At 41.2% G+C, this 24,173-nt stretch overlaps 2 protein-coding genes across 4 annotated transcripts; both read right to left on the minus strand.

Annotated features, from left to right (window-relative positions):
• Positions 1–394: 394 nt before the first annotated feature.
• Positions 395–22,484, minus strand: LOC121689470 (high affinity immunoglobulin epsilon receptor subunit alpha-like). The gene is made up of 8 exons (XM_042069335.1): positions 22,381–22,484; positions 2,928–3,191; positions 2,537–2,779; positions 2,073–2,180; positions 1,765–1,789; positions 1,525–1,625; positions 939–1,023; positions 395–880 (listed from the first exon to the last, which is right to left on the minus strand). The coding sequence occupies exons 1-8, from the start codon at positions 22,409–22,411 to the stop codon at positions 874–876; spliced, it is 864 nt and encodes a 287-aa protein (XP_041925269.1). The 5' UTR covers positions 22,412–22,484; the 3' UTR covers positions 395–873.
• Positions 7,096–13,689, minus strand: LOC121689391. 3 transcript variants are annotated; one of them, XM_042069154.1, is made up of 3 exons: positions 11,749–13,689; positions 7,610–7,678; positions 7,096–7,432 (listed from the first exon to the last, which is right to left on the minus strand). In XM_042069154.1, exons 1-3 carry the CDS (start codon positions 12,559–12,561, stop codon positions 7,415–7,417), a joined length of 900 nt encoding a protein of 299 aa, XP_041925088.1. In that variant the 5' UTR covers positions 12,562–13,689; the 3' UTR covers positions 7,096–7,414. The 3 variants fall into 3 exon arrangements, with proteins under 3 accessions (XP_041925088.1, XP_041925087.1, XP_041925086.1); XM_042069153.1 differs by lacking the exon at positions 11,749–13,689 and having other exon boundaries at positions 7,610–11,617; XM_042069152.1 differs by lacking the exon at positions 11,749–13,689 and having other exon boundaries at positions 7,556–11,617.
• Positions 22,485–24,173: the final 1,689 nt, after the last annotated feature.

A 24,173-nucleotide genomic window follows, 5' to 3' on the forward strand; every position in this document is an offset into this window, starting at 1 on the left:
ATGAAGTGAAATTGGCATTGATATTAAGTGCCAGAGAAATATGTCATCATTCACATTTCATATTATGTGTCATGTTTTGACCTTTCATTTACATTTTCCTCAAAGTAATGTTTAGTATGTCAGATAAATCGGTCAGATTCAAACAATGTATTCTTGTCATGGCAGTGTTTGAAATAGACTTTTATCAGCACATCCAAATTGATGCCCCTGTCCCATGATACCACAGTACTGGGCCTATCAATTCAGAATGACCATAATCCTAAATGCTCTGGAATACAAAAGGTATGTTTATTAAAGTGTATTTCAATGTTGATAAAGCAAACACATGCATACTATACACTGTACACGACAGAAATAGCACATGACAAACCAAAATAATATATAATAATATATCAAAATATAAAAATAAAACTTTAATATTTATTTTTATAATTATGTATAGACGACCTAGTCACATAATGGCTACAGCTGTATGTATATGGCACTTAAGGAGTTGTAGTTAAGTATACAATGAAGCAGATATATTTCTAAATATAAAAATATATACAGTATTTATGTACGCCACATACAAAAAAATGGTATGGAAAACAAAGTTTTACATATTTACCTCACACAACTTAACCTGAAATATGAACAGAGACAAAAACAATGTATACTATTATATAAAATGTGCAAAAACATACTGTAAATCATTATTATCACGATGAATATTACATCTCTAAAGTCATAACATCCGTCATTAAAAGAAAACAACTTCTCCTCTGACTGAATTCATACTAATAGAAATATGCAAAATTATTATACAGTAAAACTGATTCTATACCATCTTCATCATAAACATAACTTCAGAAAAAGTGACAGTCATACCGGTATTCATATTTCATTAATACACAGGATTAGATGTTAAAATCCCTTGTGCCAAAATCCAAGGTTCTTCATCATAATCATGTTCTTCATCACGCATCTGACCTCTTTGTTGGGGCACATGATTTACTTTAATGGTGTCGTAGACATCTGCAGTTCCTGAAAACAAACCATGTTTACTGATCAACAATCAAATGTACAATACAGAAAGCATGTCCAAGTTGTAGATGTGTAGGTGTAGAACGCATGTTCTAAGGTGCAAATAAAGCATTAAAAACAAGCACTAATGCCTTAAAGTGGAGGTGTTTTTTTTTTTCCAATTATATCTCTATTTCTCCAGGTCACTGAATACTGTCAGTACAAATAAAAAGAAACCAATCGGTTCTACCTCGCTCGAGTTGCAGTCACTGTAACGGTGTGGTAGCTTTCACTGTGGGCTGCAGCAACTCTAGCTACTGTAGGTAGAACCGATTTGGTTTCATTGTTTTCTTCTTTTTTCCCCGTATCAACAGTACTCGGTGACCTCGAGAAACAGAGATCCATGTGAAAAAACGCCAGAATTCTCCATCAATACATCGGCTCCCCAGACTCCTGTCTGGAGCCAGGCCAAGACCCTTTAGATAGGCATACTACAGGTCCCAGTAAGATTAATAAACCAACCTCTCTGCAGTGGCATGTATTCAGACTGATCCCCTTCTCTTGTTGTAGATTGGATCTGGCCCTGGGTTGAACGCTGATTGATGCTCTGCTGTTGCCCACCACTAGAGGGAGACATACATATATACTATGCTAAGCAGGGTGACAGCATGGTGAAAGTACTTTTAAAGTTAGCCGAAGGTGTCAATAATCTTTTATGTGTAAATTAGGTGAACCATGTTATATAGGGTGTAGGAAACTCACAGCAAAATCCTGGAGCACTGAACACCTAGAATAAGGAAAAAAGAGCTAGTGATTGACAAAAATGAGGATGTGTGTAATCTTCTGTGGAATATTGATGATTGTATTTTTTTTTATCAGCATGCTATTATTCAAATTATTCCATCTACTGACCACTGTCATCCTTAATTAACACACGTGTTTATCTAGTGACAGCTTGGGATTTCCCAGTCCTTGTTTTAAAGTAATATTTTTAATCTGCATCTATCTAATGACTTAATTTTACAACAATGAAGTCATTATATAATATTATAAAATCGCATATTCATTACCTTTAAGCCTTTTGGATCGAAACAGCAGTACGAATAGAGTGGAGAGTATAAAGACCAGACCCAACCCCACTCCGATGCCTACTGCAACCATCCTAGAGGATCCCGAGGCTTAAAGACATGAAAGAACACTATTACAATAGAGATTACCACACACACACACACACACACACACACACACACACACACACACACACACACACACACACACACACACACACACACACACACACACACACACACACACACACACACACACACACACACACACACACACACACACACACACACACACACACACACACACACACACTCACTCACTCACTCACTCACTCACTCTATCTTAAAAGTGTAGTTTTTTTGTTGAGGTTGGGTTAAGGAGATTTGCAGTGAGAAAAACTAAGGATGCATTTCAGTAAATGTTACCCTGAACTCTAAATATTGCATGAACAGCAACATGTTTTTACCTCTTACTGTAATCCAGGTCTTTGGTGACTCTGATTGATATGACCTTTGACACCAATATGACCCCTCATGTCCCTTTGAGACGGAATGGATGGTCATCTCTCCGTCTGTCTGATTCAGTGGCGAGTCGTCTTTGTAGAAGTCTCCTCTGAAGCGTAAGGGTCTGTGGCGGTGAATGCAGCGCAGGGTCAGAGGATCTCCCTCCAGCACTGGGTGAGCAGGACTCTCCAGGATCACATCACCATCTGTGTGAACCACATGATGCATTCTTGGTAACACTTTACTTGAACACCATTTTATGCAGTATAAACTGACATTCAGAAGATGTCCCCTGTAAGTGAATCATCAGTGACACAGACAATGACAAAAATGGGCTTGATTGGAAATGCCTACCTTGCACTGTGATGTTGACAGGGTTACTCTTGTTCCCCGACTGATCCTGACACCAGTAAACTCCACTGTCAGATGTATGAAGGGAGGGTCGAGTGCAGGTGTTTCCTTTCATATCAGGACACTTTGATACTGTTCCTGATCTAAACTCGACCACATCCCATCCAGTAGAGTCCTCCTGCATTGTGCAGGTCAGTGAGAGAGACTCAGAGGAGAAGTGTTGATTTCTGTTGGGACTGATAACCAGAGGTGCAGGAGGGGACTGACCTGGATCAACGAAAATAGAGACACAATTGTTCAGTTTCCCATACACAGATGAAGCCTTATCCAAGACCAGTGTTTGGTTTTTAGTTTCAATTTACATTTTCAATAAATATTTTTTTTCAGTCTAGGACATGGTTTAGTCCATCTCTAGGGAACTGGTACAACTGCATACAGGTGTGAGTGCTGATGCACAACCAATTGTGTCTTCTTCTTCTTGAATTTCCCCTAGAGGATCAATACAGTATCTATCTATCTATCTATCTATCTATCTATCTATCTATCTATCTATCTATCTCTATCTATCACATCATGGAACAAACTTAATCACAGGTGTTATCCAAATGTATGGTTTTAAACTTTACAACACAGATAATTGTTTTAAATAGCCTTGTATATAAACAGAGGACATAGTACCACTGTGGGGAATCATTTTGTACCAGTGGAATCTCCAGCCTGTAGTGGAGCCTCCAACATCACAGCTCAGAGTCACAGAGTCTCCCTCAGTAAGCCAAGACTCCCTGTTGATCTTGAGATCTACTTGAGGTTTCCCTGCTTGGCAGAAGTTGAGAGCTGGTACACTATTCAAATATGCACTGCATATCATACAATACTTTGTATACATGTAATGCATATATTTTTATATTCTTAAAATTCCCCCCAAAAAACTAAGGGGTACAGTAAAAAACTGAATGGTAACATTTGTTTACCTGATACAGCTCTAATACTGAAAGATTCAATGGTGCTAACGAGAGTATTTTTATGTGTTTCTTTACATGTGTAGTTAGTTTCCCCAGATTCAACTGCAAAAGTATACTCCTGTGTAGAAATAACCAATGGGCGAAGAGGACAGCCTTCGACCCCAGCCTCTCGCAGTGCGAGCAGAATTGGGGGACCGGCAATGCTGTCCAGGCATGAGATATGCCCAGACAGCTTATACAAATGGAATGCGGGTCCACACCGCTTCATTTGGGCAGGCTCGGGCATATTTTCAGTGTTGTAATGTAACCGAGTATAAATACTTCGTTACTGTACTTAAGTAGACATTTCACGTATCTGTACTTTACTTCGCTATTTAAATTTATGTCAACTTTCACTTTTACTCCACTACATTTCCTAGATAAAATGTATACTTTTACTCTGTTATATTTCCACTAAGCATCTTCGTTATTCGTTACTAAAACATAAAATTAGAAGAAATGTGTGCGACTGCAATAAGGGAGGTTTGGCGAATCACTGCTCCTAGATTGCATTACGCACACTCCGCGCCCTATTTCAGCGCTTGTTTGTTGCTAAAGGAGGAGGGAGGAGGACGCACAACTGAAACCGCCATGGAAGCACGAGCACCTACTGGAGGACCTCCCGTTATCATAGACGACCACCCCGACGATAGTGGTGAACTCGGTGAACAGGGTAGTGGTGAAGAGAACGTCATACACCCGTGGCCGTATTTGCAAGAAATGTTTCTGTACATTGGCAGCTTTCTGTGTAGCTGAACACTCCGCTACCTGCCTCAGCGGCCTGTGAAAGGCTATTTAGCATCGCAGGACTTGTCTTCAGTCCAGGAAGAGTAAGACTGAATCAGGCCCGGGGTGGGTAATCGGGAGAATTCCCGGTGGGCCGCTTCAGTTTTGGGCTGGTCGAGGAAAAAAATATTGACATTTGTCACATTAGTCTATCTTTTCTTAAAGTAGGACACGTTCCGCATTCTGTGCATGACACCAATGCCTCTGCATGGGTTGTTGTAGCCTACGTGAGGGAGTTCTCCCTCCCAAAAAGAGTCCGTCTTTTCCAAAAAGTTTTCTCAGATACGGATAGCTGAGCCGGCCCTACAGTAGGCTAGACACAAGCGTCAGGAAGAATGGATGGTAGAAAGTGGCCAGGAGAGACTGAGCAGAAGATCAACCAGTCGACCACTGAAAATGATGAGCCCGAAATTAGTGATGAGAAGGCCATGACTACAGGGACAAGTAGAGAGGATAAATTAAAGTTATTTAATGTAAGAAAGAGCAATTACCCTACATGATAAACCTATATGCCTTGTTTGCTCAGAAGAGGGTGTAGTAAAGGAGTAGGCTAAATCACCAAACAACAATATAGCCTACCCATGCAAAAGACATGTAGCCTAAACATTAGTTCAATATGCCTCTTTGTGGAAGCGTGGGATTGGCTACATTTTAAAGGCTTTCTTTCTTTCTTTCTTTCTTTCTTTCTGTTTTTGTTAACTTGTGGAATATTTTTTTGTTAACTTCTCAGTTGAAGTGAATTATTATATAACCTTTACACATTTGTTGAACCATGGTACTAATAAAAACTGCAGGATAGTAATAGCTGAAATGTTGCCTCATTTATCCAATTTCCACCACTATGGAAAACGTGGGCCGGTCTTGGGCCTGAAACTCCCGGGCACTGAATTCTGGCAACTTTGAAAACCAGCTTCTTTTGAAGATGAACAGACACCTTTTCAGTTTCAATTAATGACTGGCATATTAGTAGCGTCTGGACATAGGTGGCCTGTGTGTGTGTGTGTGAGAGTGAGATGGTGACCTGGGGAGTAAGCCCTAGAAATGCTCATACCACATGACCAAAATGTTCTCTCTACAAGCAGGTCATGTTTTTTAAAAAAGAAATAAGTTATTTATTTTTCATTTGTACCTGAAGTTCATACAAAAGTGAAATTTCTTGATGAGTGAGATTAACCTAACCTGGGAACCCTGAATATGCTTTATGCTTTACTATAAAAAAGCCAAAATAAAGTTCACAATAAAAGTTCTAAATAAAACCGCTTGCTTTTTACTTTTACTTCAAATACTTAAGTACATTAAATATCAGAAAATTACTTTTTGATACTTAAGTACAGTATATATCAGATACTTTAAGACTTTTACTTAAGTAATATTCTAAAAGGTAACTTTCACTTCTACCAAAGTCTTTTTCTAGTACGATACTTGTACTTTTACTCAAGTATTGCTTTCTAGTACTTTATACAACACTGTTTGCTTTTTTGTGATATTTACAGTATTTATGTTCAGAGAAAATCCTATTCGGATCCTACTCTTCTGTTCTCAGACCAGTGGCAATAGACATCGCTAAAGAATCAATGAGTGATTGCTGGCTAATATAGCCGAGCCGTTTCGCAGCAATATAACCTTAACAGGACCTATTAGAGGTCTTCAGTGGCGATCACGTGAACGAGGAGCGTATTCCTATTGGTTAACACCGAGTAGTTGACTCATAGACAACGTGTTCAAATCCCTTCGATCCAGAATATTTGGTTCATATCATGGTGGTTTGTGCAACAGGGCCCTGAAGATCTAAGAAAAGTCTGAGTAAGCCTAGAACCTACTTAGGAATTACGAAAGTATGTGAGAAGTGAGATCAAAATGACTTTGTTTGCTTCTTTCCATCTTTCAGCTCAGCGTGAGAAAAAAACGCATCGCTTCTTTTGTACGGAAAAGTTTACTTGGTCGTCAATTCACTGCAATTCCTGTGTATCGTAGCAACGAGCACACGTAGGTGCTGTGGTGAATCCGGTGGGGAAATAGATCTCATTTATTTTTCGTGTGTGTATGTTTCTATGTGATAGAATTATTATTTGATGCAAATAATTCTTGCTGGCTCAGCCAAAGTTTATCAGATGGCGGCTTAATTTGGCTTACAAAATGACTGGCTGACTGCAGTTGAAATTCTAAACGGCGCAAATGGCAGCACCTGGCAGTGGCTTCGGGTCTATGTGGGACCCGTTTTCAATGTTTGCTAAAAGAAAAATTATGCTATTTATTATTTCTCATTATTATGCGGCTCTTCACAATGCAAGTAGAACGCTCCATTGACTTGAATAGGATTTCCCAAAGTTCTACCGGTGTTACATCCCGGTCTAGGGCTTGTGGGATATAACAAAAAACGGGCAGACACAAAACTTAAGAAAATGGTGTATTTATTAATACAAAAAAAACCAGTATGGAAAAATGTCTAAATTAAGAAAAACACGGCCTACAAAGTAGGCCTCGGCGGCCAGGCGCTCACTCCTGGTCTCTCACCCCAGGGAGTGAGAGAGATGACGGCAAGCTGCTCGGGCAAGGCCCGAGGCTGGCCCTAGTGGCAGCGATGTGCGGCAGCGACGGTGGCAACGAACGATCCCCACAGCTAGCCAGCGAGAGAGCTCAATGACGTCAGCCCCCTTTTAAAGGGCCGGGCTACCCTGACGTCATAGGGTTTCACACCACCCCTCAGCTGCGCCAATCTGCCTAGAAGAACACACAACAAAAGTAACAAACACAAATAATAAACAAGACCCACAGGGTCGTAACACCCCCACCACCAAAAATCCATATCTAATATGGATTAAATCTAAGCTAATGTGGACTCACTGATAAGTGCGTGACAATGTGTCAGCCAAAATGTTTTCACACCCCTTCTTATACCTTATCTCCAGGTTGAAGCCCTGCAAGTAGAGTGACCAACGCATAATGCGCTGGTTGGTGTTTTTCATCCTGGAGAGAAAAATCAAGGGATTATGATCTGTATGTACAACTACAGGTGCTGCGGTACAGCCGATGTATACCTCGAAGTGTTGAAGTGCCAACAACAGGGCTAGTGCCTCCTTCTCGATGGTACTATAGTTCAGTTGGTGTTTTAAGAACTTTTTAGAGAAGTAGCAGATAGGGTGATCAAGTCCATCTGATCCCTCTTGAAGGAGCACAGCACCCGCTCCTGTTCCACTAGCATCAACTTCAAGTTTAAACGGCAATTCAAATTGTGGAGCTGCAAGCACCGGAGAGCTGCACAGCAAAGTCTTAGCATTTTGAAAGGCAGCTTGACAATCCGCAGACCATACAAACTCAGCAGTGGTACGAAGTAAGTTTGTAAGAGGCAACACAACATCAGAAAAATTTCTACAAAAGCTACGGTAATAGCCGGCCATCCCTAAAAAACGGCGCACCTCACGCTTAGTCTTGGGAATCGGAAACTCAACAATGGCCTGAATCTTGGCCTCTACAGGACGTACCTGACCTTGGCCTACTTGTTTGCCCAAGTAGGTCACAGTAGCCTTACCAAACTCGCACTTGGCCAAGTTCAAGGTCAGAGAGGCATCCTGCAGACGATGAAACACAGTGTGGATAAGCTCAAGGTGACTGGGCCAAGAGAACGAATGTAGCACTATATCATCCAAGTACACCTCACAATTCTGTACGCCCGCTAAGACGATACCCATCAGGCGTTGGAAACTAGCAGGCGCATTGCGGAGTCCAAATGCCATGACTGAATACTGCATAAAGCAGTCTGGGGTAACAAATGCAGAGATTTCTGCAGCACGAGATGTCAAGGGAACCTGCCAATATCCCTTTAGCAGGTCAAGCTTGGTGACAAAGCGTGCTGAGCCAACTCTATCCACACAGTCTTCCATGCGTGGCAGAGGAAAGGAGTCTGGCTTGGTCACTGCATTCACTTTTCTGTAATCAGTACAGAAACGAAATGTTCCATCGGGTTTTGGAATTAAGATACACGGGGAACTCCACGAGCTCGAGCTAGGTTCAGCAAACCCATGATCAACAAGATATTGGACTTCAGAAGTCATAATGGCTCTCTTTGTCGGATTCACGCGATATGCGTGTTGCTTGATAGGGGAATGGTCACCCACATCAATGTCATGACTAAGGACATTAGTCTGCGAAGGGATATCTGAGAATAAACCTGGAACTGATTGTATCAGCAGCTGAATATCCTTAGCGCGTGTATCTGACAAATGAGCGAGAAAGTCATTCAAATCTTTTAAAATCTCAGAATTCTGAAGCCTAGGAGAAGACACAGGGACATCACGAAAAGTTATGCCATCCTCCTCTGGGGAATAGGAGGAGACCACAGGAACCACAAAACCCACAGACACAGGACACTCGTCCACCTCTGTCTCAGACTCTCTAGCAATGTACGGCTTCAACATATTAATGTGGCATACACGAGTTTTTCGCCTTCTCTCAGGCGTGCAAATAACATAATCAGTCTCACTAAGTTTGGACTCTACTTTGTAAGGCCCTGAGAACTTAGCCTGTAGAGCGGAGCCAGCCACTGGCAGAAATAGTAAAACTTTGTCGCCAGCCTGGAAGGACCGGTGCACAGACTTACGGTCATAACGAGTCTTCATCTTTGACTGAGCTGAAGACAAAGCTTTTTGAGCACATGCACAAGCACTATGTAAACGCTCACGAAAAGAGCTGACGTACTCCAGGATGTTAGTTTGTTTGTGAGCAGTGGTCTCACACCCCAGCTGTTCACGCAACAATTTTAACGGACCTCGAACAGTGTGTCCAAAGATCAGGTCAGCGGGACTAAAACCTAGTGACTCCTGAGTCGTTTCACGCACAGCAAACAACAACAATGGGAGGCCGTCATCCCACTGTTTTGCAGAATTGTAACAGTATGTGCGCAACATAGACTTCAGGGTTTGATGGAACCGCTCCAGAGCCCCTTGTGACTCTGGATGGTATGCACTGGATATCACATGCTTGATGGACAACTCCTGTAACACCTGCTTGAACAAGCGAGACAGAAAATTGGATCCCTGATCTGTTTGAACAACTTTTGGCAGCCCAAAGGTCGAGAAAAAACGAATAAGTGCTTTCACAACTGGCTTCGCCTTAAGCGAGCGCAACGGAATAGCCTCTGGGTAACGAGTAGCGGCACACATAATGGTCAACAGGAACCGATGCCCAGATTTTGACTTAGGCAAGGGTCCTACACAATCTAAAATGATCCGTTCAAATGGTTCACTAATGACTGGAATCGGGTGAAGTGGAGCGGGTGGAATAGCCTGATTTGGTTTCCCTGCTATTTGGCAGCGGTGGCACGAACGACAGTGTCTCACTACGTCAGACTTTAGGCCAGGCCAAAAAAAATAACGCAGGATACGATGGTAACTTTTCTTGATCCCTAAATGACCTGCAAGATCATGGTCATGCCCCAGTGTTAACACGTGCAGCCGAAATTTAGCAGGAACAACCACCTGATAAGCAGTATTCCAACCCAAATCCTCACTCTGAGAGGGAATCCACTTCCTCATTAGCAAGCCATCTTCCCAATAATATGCCACTGATTTCTTCGCTATTTTTTTCTTTTCTGCAGCTGTAGCACGGCACTTAGCTAAAGACGGATCTTTTCTTTGTTCACGACAGAGCAGCTCCCTGTCAACAGGCAGAGACAGAAAAGATTTCGAAATTTCAGCACCTCCGGAAGTGGACAGGGAACGAGGTGATTTTGGAATTTCAGCACCCTCTGACGTGGACAGCGACCGACGTGCCGAATCCGAAGATTCGGGAGAAGACACAACTGGATTGTCAAATGACATAAATGAATCCGATAAATCGGCAGAGCTGGACTTACGTGCCTGAGCACGAGTCACTACACACACTGGAAAGACTTCAGATAGGCTAGGATCTACATCAGTATACTCAGACGGGTTCGAAACGACTTCAGGAAGAGGAATTACTTTTTCATGTGCAAGTTCGTTTCCGATCAGGAGATGGATGCTATCCATGGGCAACTGGGAACAAACAGCTACTTTGACAAAACCAGAAATTAACTCACTTTTAATATGGACAGTGTGTAATGGAACCTTCAAAATTCCCATGTCAATTCCCTGCACTAGTACGTCATAACCGCAATAACTTTCATCAGAAAATGATAACGTAGAAGCCAGTATGAAACTCTGAGCGGAGCCTGTATCTCTTAGCATTTGAACAGGAATATTATCTTGCTCACACCCCGTTAATGAGACCATGCCTACAGAAACAAACGGCTCATAAACTGGATCGATTTTCGAATTTGACTGAACTAAAGGACGGACAAAACCGGAACCTTTCGAATATTTTTGCTTCGGAGGGGGTTTCGAATTCTTCATTCTCAAAACAGGACATGCTGCAATACGATGACCAAGTTCGTGGCAATAAAAACATTCCCGCGACTCAATCTTCTGCGGTGGACTGTCAGACTTGGAATTTCTCCAGCTCTGCTGCGAACTGGGAGGCTGAGCTGTGTCACGCCGAGAAGAGGAGGAATTGAAAGAGGTTTTGTGCGTGAGAACAAATTCGTCTGCACAGACAGCAGCTTGCGCCAATGTTGTTACCTTTTGGTCATTTATATACATCGCTACGGAGTCTGGAATGCAGCTTTTAAATTCTTCTAGCAAGATTACTTGACGAAGATGTTCTCTGGTGTGTGCACGTTGTGAAGTGCACCACCTATCAAATGCATTCTCTTTCTCTCGCGCAAATTCCACAAACGTAAGCCTGTCAGACTTGCGAAGGCCACGAAATCTCTGACGATAGGCTTCAGGGACTAACTCATACGCATTTAAAATTGCCGCTTTCACAGTATCATAACTCGAACTTTGTTGCACTGTAAGGGCAGAATACACAGACTGTGCCTTGCCAGTCAAGACCGTTTGTAACAACAACGTCCAGACTTCAGCCGGCCATTTCAATGTAATAGCAACCCTTTCAAAATGCGTGAAATATTTCTCCACTTCACGTTCATTAAAAGGCGGAATCATTCGAGTGTTGCGACTCACATCAAAAGGTTGAGCTGGAGGCAATGGCAAAGGAAAACCAGGAGCAAATGGAAGGACATAATCGGGATGTCTTATAGGAGCTGGTGCAGGAGCATGTACATCAGACGCATCTGACGTATTCAGAGGAGCCGAGAGTAAAGGCGCGGTGTCAATCTCGCCCATCGGAGCAGCAGAACCCGATCCCACATGAGCCGACAATAGGCCTAGGCCTAAAGCAGAAGGACGAACAGGAGAATGAACAGGGGAGTGAACAGGAGAGTGACTTAAATCTCGAGAGGGAACTGAAGGAACTGGCTGAGCGATGGTAAGTCTCTTATCCTCCAATTCCAGCTCAAGTTTTTTTAGAAGAAAGTTACGCTCATCGCGTTCGTGTTCGCGCTGACGCTCATTCTCAGCCGCTTCGTGCTCTAACCTTTTTAAATCAAGCTCGTGCTGAATCTCTAATTTCTTAATTTCAAGTTCTTTATCCAATTCCTTCTCTTTAACCACCCGATTTTCCCTTTCAGCACGTATGCGTGCCGCTTCTAACTGTAATTTGCGCTCTTCAAAGGAGTACTCTCTAATTTTCAGTTCCCGATCAGAAGCATTGCTCGCAGATGACAACACAGGAGAAACTATACCTTCTCTAGCAGGCAGAATATTTTTAACAACTAAACCTAAACCCACAGCTTTAAGGAGCAATTCCTTACGCTTCTTGTCCTCCGAAGTAAGTGTGATTGAAAAATGCTCTGCAATTTTTTCTAATTGGTCCTTAGTGCAACCCGACAAAAGATCCTCGGAAGGACTTTTAATAAATTCTTCAACCGCAGACATTGGGACAAACACTGACGAAAAATATAGCCGAATTAACTCAGTCTGCGGTAGTCAAATTTAACAAAGAACGACCAATTTCCGTCGTTCACAAAAAGGCTTATCTAATTTCTAGGCTACCCCCTCTAACCCAAAAACGAATGCTCGGACCAACAGCCACCGAGCAGAGGAAAAAAAACCTCAAAAGCCACGATCAAACATTTGCCACTTAATGCCACGAAAAAAAACACACGCGCTTTGTAGTTAAACAAAGGCACTTGACTAAGAAGTCGCCACCAGATGCACACAAGCGAAAAAAACAAACTTTAGCAAAAAACAAAAATATAATGTTAGTCTGCCCAATTGCGCTAAAGCATCGCTCTAACCAATAACCCAGACTGGGCGAAGCTCTGGACCCTAATACCCTTAAACTAAAATAAACCTAATTATCTTCGAAGCTTACCAATTGGAGGTTCGCAATGAACCTCCCCCCGGGATTGCTTCACAAAACCACCACCAAATCAAAAACATAATCAAAACACTAACTCACCAGAGCCTCTTGGTCGCAAGCGCGCTTCCTAAAAAAAAACTGTTACCACATCCAAAACAATACGACGGCACGACTAAAGCGATACAAAAACTGGAGGGGGGGGAATTTAGGCCCAAGTTGCTAAATTGGGAACAAAAAAAAACGGATAGAGCCCCCATTTGTTACATCCCGGTCTAGGGCTTGTGGGATATAACAAAAAACGGGCAGACACAAAACTTAAGAAAATGGTGTATTTATTAATACAAAAAAAACCAGTATGGAAAAATGTCTAAATTAAGAAAAACACGGCCTACAAAGTAGGCCTCGGCGGCCAGGCGCTCACTCCTGGTCTCTCACCCCAGGGAGTGAGAGAGATGACGGCAAGCTGCTCGGGCAAGGCCCGAGGCTGGCCCTAGTGGCAGCGATGTGCGGCAGCGACGGTGGCAACGAACGATCCCCACAGCTAGCCAGCGAGAGAGCTCAATGACGTCAGCCCCCTTTTAAAGGGCCGGGCTACCCTGACGTCATAGGGTTTCACACCACCCCTCAGCTGCGCCAATCTGCCTAGAAGAACACACAACAAAAGTAACAAACACAAATAATAAACAAGACCCACAGGGTCGTAACAACCGGTCATTATTTTCGTCTAAGGACTTCTAAATAATGACCACTGTCAATGGCAACGGATTTTCATTCAAAAGTGAAGGCGGACGGTTGATCAGCTGTGTTCTAAAGAACGTTTGATTCAAGTTCAGTGTGTGTTGCGAACTATTTGTTTCTCAGCAAAAGCTAATGAAAAAACTCAGTTTTGCACTTAATATTAATGTCCAAACATGGCCTCAAAGATAAGGCAGTTCTAAGTGTGCAAAAATGATACAAAATCAAGACAAAAATATTTTACAGGTCTTGCTTTTGAGTCCTGAATAGTAGGTAGACAAACTCTGCACACAATCTTAGATGATGCAGCAACCATTTTCCTGGATTTTGTCTGATATGACCCAATATAGTCATACTATATGTTTCTTATGGTGGTGTGCTCTGTTCTTAATGACGTTGCATGTCTAGATGAGGAAGCACTGACATGTGCGTGCAAAGTATGGATTCAGTTGGTCTACCATGCCTACTCTCGATATTTTACAAAAATGGAGTTGGAGTCTTCCAATTGTGAGTGCTTTTGAAAGCCGAGAATGTGCACATATCCTGAATACACACAAGGCTTTATCCCTTATCTTGGATTTCTTAATTCTGCTTTAGTTAAATTCCCCTGAGGTCTTGTTCCCTTTTTCATTGAGAGAAGACGGCAATTTCACTTCTTGGCCATTATAATTTAAAGCAGTGCTGAGACACTTCTTAATTAGACAAGATAATAAGACAAGTCTGTAAATTCCAATCCAACAGTTGGAACAGTGTGCCTTCCATGGCACACCTACCCCCCTCCCCCACCTCCCCCCAACATTCTAAATACATTTTATGCACCATATTGTTATGTACCATAGTAATAGTATACACCATTTGAAAGCTTTGACTCTTGGGAATCCAAAAATGACAACTTTTGTCATGTACAATCTGTATAGTGCTTTACATTCTCAGATTAATCTTATTAGGTCTCAATTAAATTTGATCCAAAATGCCCCCCTCCCCCTCCTCCGCTTTTGGTGCTACCCTGACCTCTGGCTGCAATGTAGCTGCAGCACAATAAGTACTGTAAATGCAACATATTGGGTACTGAAATATTCACAAGAATCCATATCAATTGAATCTTCATGTTGTATTATCCAATATTAGTTGTACAGATGTATAGTCTATCTTATACACACTCATTGAAGCAAATGCAAAAATATAATTTTTTGTAATTATTCCATATTTTGTGTAGTCAGTCTATATCAGAACACCTGACATACAATCTAAATAGTCCACAAAACACCTCAAAGTGTTATCTTTCATTTGAGACCATTTGAGAATTATGCTTCTACACCAAGAGGTTGCCACACAGTACGCCTTTTTTATGGTCAGTATGCATTTTGGGAACCCAAAAGACCTATAGAGAGTTTCCATAGGGCATTTTACAAAACGCATCAGCATACCTTGGCAAATAATGGTCCAAAGCAGTCATTTTTTATTCTATATTGATCTACTTTTGCACACAGCTTCACAAGATCTGAAGGGGTATTTCACAAAGGCAGAATTAAGACATCCAAGATAAGTGATAAAGTGTTTGACATAGCGTTGTCAAAGATGGTTGATTACGAAGATACTTCCTGAGAGGCCATTTCCTGTCCCCGGGAATGTATGCAAATAGGGTAGCAGTAGAACACGCCCCGCACGAGGGGGGGCCACTATCCCCCATTTATGCAGTGATCGAGGTCTATGGCAGAATCCAATAATTTCCCAGAATTTGTCAAAGCCTTATTTTTCTGAGCAATGGATGCACATTTCGGACACGGTATCATGATCTCCAAACCCTCCTCCCCATTTCAGGAGAATGTTGTGACAGTATGACCCTCCAGTCAGGAGAAAATCAACATTAATGAAGGTGTACACCAAGTTTGTTTTGTACTCCGGCTTCTGTCTGGCGTGGAACCGAGGAGTTCAGACGTCAGTCATACGTCAGTGACACGCCCCTGTGCAGGCGGGGACTGAACCAGAGCCCGTCTCTGACTGAACTCCACTTTGCCCTCATAGACATGAACTAGGACGACCCATCTTGCTACGCATTAATTATCTTTGCCGTTGTCTGGTCATTCTAGCTCAACTCGTTTCACTAATGCCAATCCAGGATGAGTCGGAGCGACTATGTCAAGCCAGGTGTAAGTAATTCAGGATGTGTGCGCGTTCTCGTTTCTGCTCCAAAGTGCCCACGGTTCGAATAAAAAAGATGTGGAAAATAGCGTCATTCACACAAAGTGAACAACCGCTTTTGATATAGACTATAACAATGAAGTAAAGTTGTCCTATTTGGAATGGGGAATCATGCCTATTTCTGTAAAACAGCAGGAGTAGGCGTAGTAGACCAACTGAATGCAAATTTACGTATGCACACACGTGTGAGTGCTTCCTTGTCTTGGCACGCAACGTCATTAAGAAAGATGCACTTAGTATGATATACCTTAATATTATAGTTGAAAATACCTTCGAAAACTTGCCCCTCCACTTCCAATCAACTACAGTAGGCTATTCATCAAACGTCTATCAATAAAATAAGCAAACAATGAGTACCTAGGCCTATGTTAATAATTGTAAGCCTATCACAATTAAAGTAATAACCATATGATAGTAGGCAGACAATCTGTTTTGTTTTGCGAGCAAATACATTTGGCAAATAGTTTATAAAATGGAATAAAGCTCCTTAAAAATGAGCACGGAGGTCTGATGTGAATGACAGCTAGCTGAACCAATAAGACGACATAATTACCATTAGAATTAACTTAGCCTGGCTGTTAGCCTGGTCGGGACCAGGCTAGGTGCAGAGATTAAATCCCCATGGTAATTTATGTGCCATCTCTTTTGTGAAACCAAATCAAAGGCTAAATTCATCCAGGATAACCTAAAAATCGCAGCTTAATCCCTTATCTAGCAAAGATTCTAGAGCGTAGCGCGTAGCGCTCTAGAATCTTTGTTATCTAGGTTCTGTGAAATACCCCTCAGGTGCTAGGGCTCAGTTGTGTTTCTAAGTCATCTCAAGTGACCTTGAGGGCTGAAATGTGGTCAGTTTAGAGATATTTGTTATCCGGCAGAAATATAAAACAGTATTCTAGCCTCTGTACCTCTGTGCCAGTACTTCCCACAGCTATTCTGATTGTCCCTAAGAAACTACAAGGTCTCAGCTTTCTAAAGAGACCACACATTTGATGGTAGTGTCACGGTTTGGAGTTTGTGTTTTGGTTTTTGGGACTCTTAGGGGGTATTCCATCAACCTCGCTAAAGGCCAAACCTGGGGGGTATTCCATCAACCTCGCTAAAGGCCAAACCTGGCTTATTTCGATAAGTCTCGCTAATTTTAGTGAGAATTCCGTTCCATTAATGAGGTTAACGTGAATCCCAGCTTGGTAACTATATGGGAATTTATGCCACAGAACTAACCTGCTCTGTAGTAGGTTAACTTTCAAGCTAAATTAAGCTGTGTTGCAAAAAAAAAACAATCAGTCGGAAAACGAGTCCAAAAAGATGATTCCGTCAACCTGTGCTTTCATCACCTGTAACCTACAACTTCAAAAATAGAAGTAGGCTATGCCTAGAAATGTTTTTCCGACAGTACCACCAAGCATTAATTTACACATTCACTAGCTCCAAAGAATTTATGAAGATTATGCGACTTAAAATGTTTTAACTTTGCATGTGTGTGGTTCTAGGAATCTTGCTACTCTGCGTCATTTACGTTCGGTGGTGGTGTAACGTGCAGAGCGACAGCACACCAAAGTAGTTACAGTCTTGCGTGTTCACAGGTTCGCATACGACGTATTAAGGCTACATAGCTTATCACCTTGATAATGGCATTTTTAGTTATACTCTTTAATGAAAGACATATGTCTACTGTTGATAAAGGGTCATGCACATTTGGTAGGCTGTTCAGTGACAGTAATGTGCTTTGCCAGTGGTCTATATTATATCTGATGCAAGCCAAAGGATAATTCTGTAGCCTGTAGGCCTATAGGCAGCTAATAATTAAAACTGCTTCATGTGTCGACGATTGTTCATGAATGTCAAATCAACTGTGTGCTACACCGATTAAATACTAGGCTAAAATGACAAATTGAAAGCCATTGCATTTCAGATAATTATATTTCAAACACTTTGGGACTTATGGGAGACAATAGGCTATATTATGTTGATACTAATTTATTTTATGACCACCTACACCTAGACAATAATTTGGAGTGAACTATTTTAATCTAAGAACGTAGGCTATAGGCTATTTATTCATTCACTCATTTTGTTAGCATAGACTGTATAGGCCTATAGTCTGTGTTCAAGAGTGAAGCCAATCAAACTTGCAATTGATTTCAAACAATTAGCATTGTTGTTTTAAATGTATCCTTTCATTATTCTCCAATTTCTGTAGGCAATCTATTTTTTTCTCTCGATGTTAAATTTGATGACTTTCGATGAAAATCCTGTAGATGGCGCTTGCCAAATCGAACAGAAATCGTCTAGTATTGTCTTAATTTTATGACATATATTTCTTTTCGTCAGTCTACTGTTTTGGTCTACTGTTCTACCTCATGCACGAGCAGAGATGAAGCTGAACTAAACCTCGCTTGAATAAACGAGGCCAAGATGCCGCTAACTTGAGTTAATGGAACGGCTTCAGCCCCAAGTGAAAGTCTACGCTAGTTCAAGCCAGGCTATTTCTGTTAAGCGCCGCCTTCATTAGCGAGGTTGATGGAATACCCTCTTAGTGTGTAGTTTGCTGTGTTCTCTTGTTTACTTCCTGTTGTCTTTTTTACTTCCTGTGTCATGTGCCATGTGTTCCTTTGTTTAAATTGCCATGTGGCTTTGTTCCCTGTCTCATGTCTCCGCCCCTCACCTGAGTCTTGTTAAGTTATTAGTCTGATTAGTGCCTTGTTCCATGTTCACCTGTATCTCCTTGTTTTTTGCCCTATCGTCTGTGTCCTTTAATTACCTTCCTCTGTATTTAAGGTCTTGTGGTTATCTTTGTCTTTGCTTCATCATTATGGTTTTGTTATGTTGCCCTTGTTTTTGGAAAGTAAAATAGTTTTTGACGTATTCTCAATACTCGTGCATTTGGGTCCAAACCTACTCAGCAACCTGACAGGTAGGCCAAACTAGGTGGGAACAGTGGCCTCTGAAGTAGGCACAGTGCAATTGTGAGGGGGGGGAAGTCTAAAAATGCCCATCCCATATGAAGTTAAGCATATTGACATAGAAACAATTGTGGTAAATCCATTGTTTCCATCATAAGCATCCTTAAAGTAGATAGATAGATACTTTATTGATCCCCAGGGGAAATTCAAGGTCTCAGTAGCATACAGACAACACACACACCAGTGGCGTAACTATAGTAGGTGCAGCAAGTGCAGTCGCTCCAGGGCCCGTGACCTCCCGGGGCCCGTCGCTACCCCCCGCCCTACCTCCTTTTTTTGAAAATGTTAGAGCACGGAGAGTGAAGCGTCACTTTGACGAACTATCGGAAGATGAACGCTTAACCGATGCAGAGAGATAGTTTAAAGCAACTCTGGACATCATGATCAGTCAGCTCTCCCAAAGATTTGCAAGTATGCGGGAAACTTGTCATGTGTTTGAGTCTTTACGTCCTGACCCTTCAACTTGCAGGTGATGATGAACTGCTTGAAAAGGCAAGACGTTTGTCAGACCATTATAGCAGGGACATTGCACCGACATTCCCAACACAACTCCTCTCATTCAGGTCTTGCTTTAAAGCAGATATTTCACAGAAGTAATCTATTTTTCAACTTGCCAAAATGCTGGTGGTAGATTATGACAGTGTAACATCCACATTCGGGGAAGTGTGTTGCTCTCATGTTGTTTCTGACATTGCCTGTAACCGTGTCAACAGCTGAGTGATCTTTTTCCAAACTCAAACTTATTAAGACCTACCTAAGGAGCAGCATGGAGCAGGAGAGGCTCAGTGGGTTAGCTATCCTGTCCATTGAAAATACGAGAGCCAGCATTAAATATTGGGAACATCGTTGACGATTTTGCACAACGAAAGGCTCGTAAGATGGCCTTCTTCTAATGGCCTAATTCACGCATATTGGGGATTGTATGCATATGAATGATTTTATTTGGTTTCTGCACGGTTAAATAAGTTAGGCTACATTAAGTTTTGTTTCTGCGCAGTGCGAGTTTATAAGCAAGCAATCTACGCTTGCAGTTTCAGCAGAGGGTTGAAGAGGCGCATTGAGCGCATTGAGTGTTCCCATAATTCCAGGCGAGTTGATGTTAATGCAGTAGCCTAATATTAGATTACCCTGGCCTGCAGGCTGTTAATAAAATAATTTTGAATGTTTTCACATGTAATGGGTCCTATGTAGTCGTGTGTGTTTTTTTTTTTTTTTTTTTTTTTTTTTTTTTTTTTTTTTTTTGAAATTGTAATCTGTAACTACTAAACTACTTCGGTGCCTCAGGCCCTTTGCATAAACAATTGAAGTCACCCTTAATGTGTATTGCATGTATCAGAGCTAATTCATCCTGGGCCAAAGTATGTCAGAATAGGGCCCGCGTAGCGCTCTCGCACCTGGGCCCACCATTGGTTTGTTACGCCACTGACACTTATTCACTAACAGCAGAAAAAGTAATTAAAAGTATATAATATAAGAACACAACTAAGCAATAAGGACCGTAGAATATAAGAATACACTAAAATACAAATTATGTTAACTAACACTTAATCTAAATCAATTTTAAAAACAGTATCCACGTAGTGGTGATTAATCAATCTAGAGGCGCTTGCAATGACTGAGGTAGGGACTGAGCCTGTGATTCTCTGTGCATAGTAAGGTAAGGTAAGGTGCTCTGTATGAGTGTCATGGTGATAGTGGTCATGGTAATGGTGCAAATGAGTAAGTCCAACAGTGCAACAGTGCAAGAATAAAGTCTATATATCTATATATAACTATTTTAAGAAAGGTATAAGTGTGACCACAGTTCGGCTGTGGCATGGAGGGAGGGGTTATGCATATGTGCTAATGTGCTAATATAGCACAAGTGCCCTGCACAAGGGAATCTGGATACCCATTTTCTGTAGAAACTCATAGGACATATGCCTAAATTGTCCTTTTGTGGAAGAATATACTGACAATTAAACTTCTACTATTGTGGTATATGGGTAGTAATGGAAATATACTGTCAACTACTGCACTGTTCTGCAAGGCATGTATTATCTTGCATCTCCCAGTTACTATGTCAAGTGCAGAATTCTCCATTATAACACTAAAGTTCTTCATGTAAACAAAAGTACTAGCCAACTGGTTACAAACTATACGGATAAACACAGAAATTATCATTGGTGATATCATGAGTCAAACATTTGCTTTTCCATTACAGTTTTTTCTGAATGCTTAAACACAACTGTGATTCTTATAGCACAATTTCTAAAACTATTAATACTTATAGCAAAACCACTCACAGAGTTCGCAAAACTAAAAGCACAAACACTGCTTTGCACTCAGTTTGCTATTTTGTAACACAGACTTTGCACAACTGTAGGCACAATCCACTGCACAGCACTCTTTTTGCACTCCTAGCAAATCTATACATACGTATGCCCATTATTTACACTATTTTGCCAACTCTCTGGCACACTTTCTCATGTGAGAGCTGTTTTAGATAATTAGTTCACTTTGCAATCAGCCTAAGCACTATAAGTCACAGGTCATGTACAATGGAGGGAGCAGGAAGAGTAAGAATTAGAGGAGGTTGAAGAATAGGACGTGGAGGTGAAGAAGTAGGAGGAAGAAGAGGAGGAAGAGGACGCAGAGGTGAAGAAGTGAGGGGGAGAGGATGACAAGGACAAGGAGGTGAAGTTAGAGGAAGAGCAAGAGGAGGGGGAAGAGGAAGGGTAAGAAGAGAAAGAAATAGCCCTTTTACAGGCAAAAAAATCTACATGTGGGGATATTGTCATGTCAGGCCTGGATACGGCATTCCAGAATATATTTTCCCCGGTGCCTTGGACTAGGACATTGCATGTGATGTAGACAAACTTTTGAGAGAGACTACACAATGTAGACTGATTTTTTTGTCTCTGTGAAATTGCTAATTTGTGTTTTGACTTGTTTATTGACACTTGTGTTCGTTTTGATGTGTGTAAATAAACACCAATACTTGACGTTTGGATCCCTGTATGTTTACAGAACTATGACAAAAGTATGACATCAAACTGACATAGTCTACCTTGTGCACAGAGAAAGCAAAAGCCAGATGTGTTTTTTTGTATTATTATTCATACCATCAGTGTGTAGTTGGCACATTATGTGCTTATTATTGTGATGGTGATGGTGATGATACGAAAACACCATTTTTACGAAGGTGTGAAGAGTTAAGCAAGGTGTGTTAGCTTTTGCAAGAGAACTACAATGTTTTGCTGATTGGATGAAAGGTTTTCCTATTTGTGTGTAGAGTTTTGCAAAAAAAGCCGTAGTTACAAAAAATGTGCTTAAGCAATCAGAAAAAACTGTAATATATTGAATCGCAAGGCTGTTGAATGTTCAAAAACATGTAGTAAAATGAGCAGCTAGGAAAAGTTAAATGACAAACACAGACAACGGCAGCATTTTTATAGGCCTACCATATCATATATTATTACTAAGTATTAGTAAAATAGCAGTTTTACTCACAGATAAGTAAAGAGGTAAGAGTGATCTCCATGGTGTCCTCTTGCTAAGTGAGTCAGAGTGGTTCTCTGGTAGTTAGCTGGTGGTTAGATCACACCCCAAAGAGAGGTGTTTTTAGAAAACTGCTGTTAGGTTGATGACCACTCTATGAAGGAAGATACATTTAATATTTAGAAGATACTGTTGAAAGAAATAAAACTGGTGGGATAGAAAATACTAAAGATGAGGTAAAACAAAAGGTTTGTCAGAAAGGACGAGGACAAAAGTGAAAGAGGCATGCACCATTTAGCAAACTAGCTGGTGTATTTGGCAAGATATTCTACCAAGTGATTTTGTGCAAGCTGTTCACAGGGTTGCATACCTACTGCCACAAAAGTGCATAGTTACAAGGGTGTAACATATACATAGATACATAGATGTGGCAAGATAATTCCTACATTGTTAAGGGCTTTACAAATCAGCTAATTAAAATCCTGTAACAAATGTGTCAAGAAGAAAGGAGTGATCTTTTAGGCTGGCACCATTTTAGCAAAAGTGACCCTCTGACAGCAAACCTAAAAATACAATTGATTTTTATTGACAAATGAGAATGAAATGTATTTACAGGTGGAATGTTGGATTTCTATGTTTATCACTATAGCTAAAATTCTTCATGACGTGTCCCCTTGCTGTTTCTAATGCTGGTATTGCTGGATTGCTATTGCCTACAAAGGTTTTATATGCTTTTGAGGTATGTAGTTCATTAGTTGTAGACCAAAACTCCATACTGGTTCTGTAATGATATCTAATGCTGTGCTAATGTAGAACTCTTAGACACATATCACACTTGCAAGTGTGCTCAGCTACTGTGCGGCTTTCGCAATAACAACCCAGACTCTTTCACTTCTCTTTTTCACATGCCTGTCAGTTGTAGACAATCTCTTTTTGGCATCTCTCTTTGCTGGCAGCAACACTCATACAATGTAAAGGAAAAACATACTATTTTATATATAATAGTATTATTATTATTATAAAATATGTGGGTCATATAGAAGGTAAAGTCCAGAAACGTCCCCAATTTACTTATTCATTCAGTCTCCATGCTCCACCACCTCAAGCTGTGTGGTGAGGATTCCGGCACATAATGGCTGCCGTGCATAATCCAGGTGGATGCTACACATTGGTGATGTGACGTTCCCCTTTCACTGTGAAGAGCTTTGAGTGTCTAGAAAAGCACTATATAAATGCAATGTGTTGTCATCTGGAAGATTAGATATTAGGTCATTGCTATGGTTCATGTGCAAGTAACCAATAATCACAAAGTGGTAATGAAGTAAAGTAGCAAAGTTGTAACCCCTGAAGGCACTCACCAACATGTTAACATAACTGCAAAAATTACATCAGCTTGAAGCTGTTCTTTTTTTGGAGCCACCATCTCTGTGAAACAGGATGTGGTGACTTCACCTCAACACGCTATGTGAACCTAAATGTGACAAGAAGCAGAATTAGCTTGGAGAAAATGGTTAACTTATGGTCTGATCTGAAAAAAGATATCCCAGAACAGGCAGTAGAGTTCAATGGAATGTACAGTAAGAGTTCATGTTTATGTTTCAAATAGGCCTACTCCAAATACACTCTGTGTGTGAGAAATGTTCGAAACGGCTGTGTGGTTGACAGTTCACTAGGGGCAATGGTGTGTCAGATAACAGCAGCAATTTGCATTCACTTCTTACAGTTTTTCTCAGTCACTTTGGTGCTTTTTTCAGATCAGAATGAAAATTCTCATAACTATTAGTTCAACCTCCACAACATTTAGT

This window comes from Alosa sapidissima, chromosome 18, assembly GCF_018492685.1.
Source record: "Alosa sapidissima isolate fAloSap1 chromosome 18, fAloSap1.pri, whole genome shotgun sequence".
Taxonomy (NCBI): Eukaryota; Metazoa; Chordata; class Actinopteri; order Clupeiformes; family Clupeidae; genus Alosa; species Alosa sapidissima.

Coding starts and splice junctions, on each gene's coding strand:
- LOC121689391 (XM_042069152.1), bottom strand. CDS start 11,325: ATGTATATAAATGACCAAAAGGTAACAACATTGGCGCAAGCTGCTGTC. Junction 7,433..7,555: donor ACATTGTCACGCACTTATCA/GTGAGTCCACAT, acceptor GTGTTCTTCTAG/GCAGATTGGCGCAGCTGAGG.
- LOC121689470 (XM_042069335.1), bottom strand. CDS start 22,411: ATGGAGATCACTCTTACCTCTTTACTTATCT. Junction 2,181..2,536: donor GACCTGGATTACAGTAAGAG/GTAAAAACATGT, acceptor CATGTCTTTAAG/CCTCGGGATCCTCTAGGATG. Junction 1,790..2,072: donor TCGATCCAAAAGGCTTAAAG/GTAATGAATATG, acceptor TCCTTATTCTAG/GTGTTCAGTGCTCCAGGATT.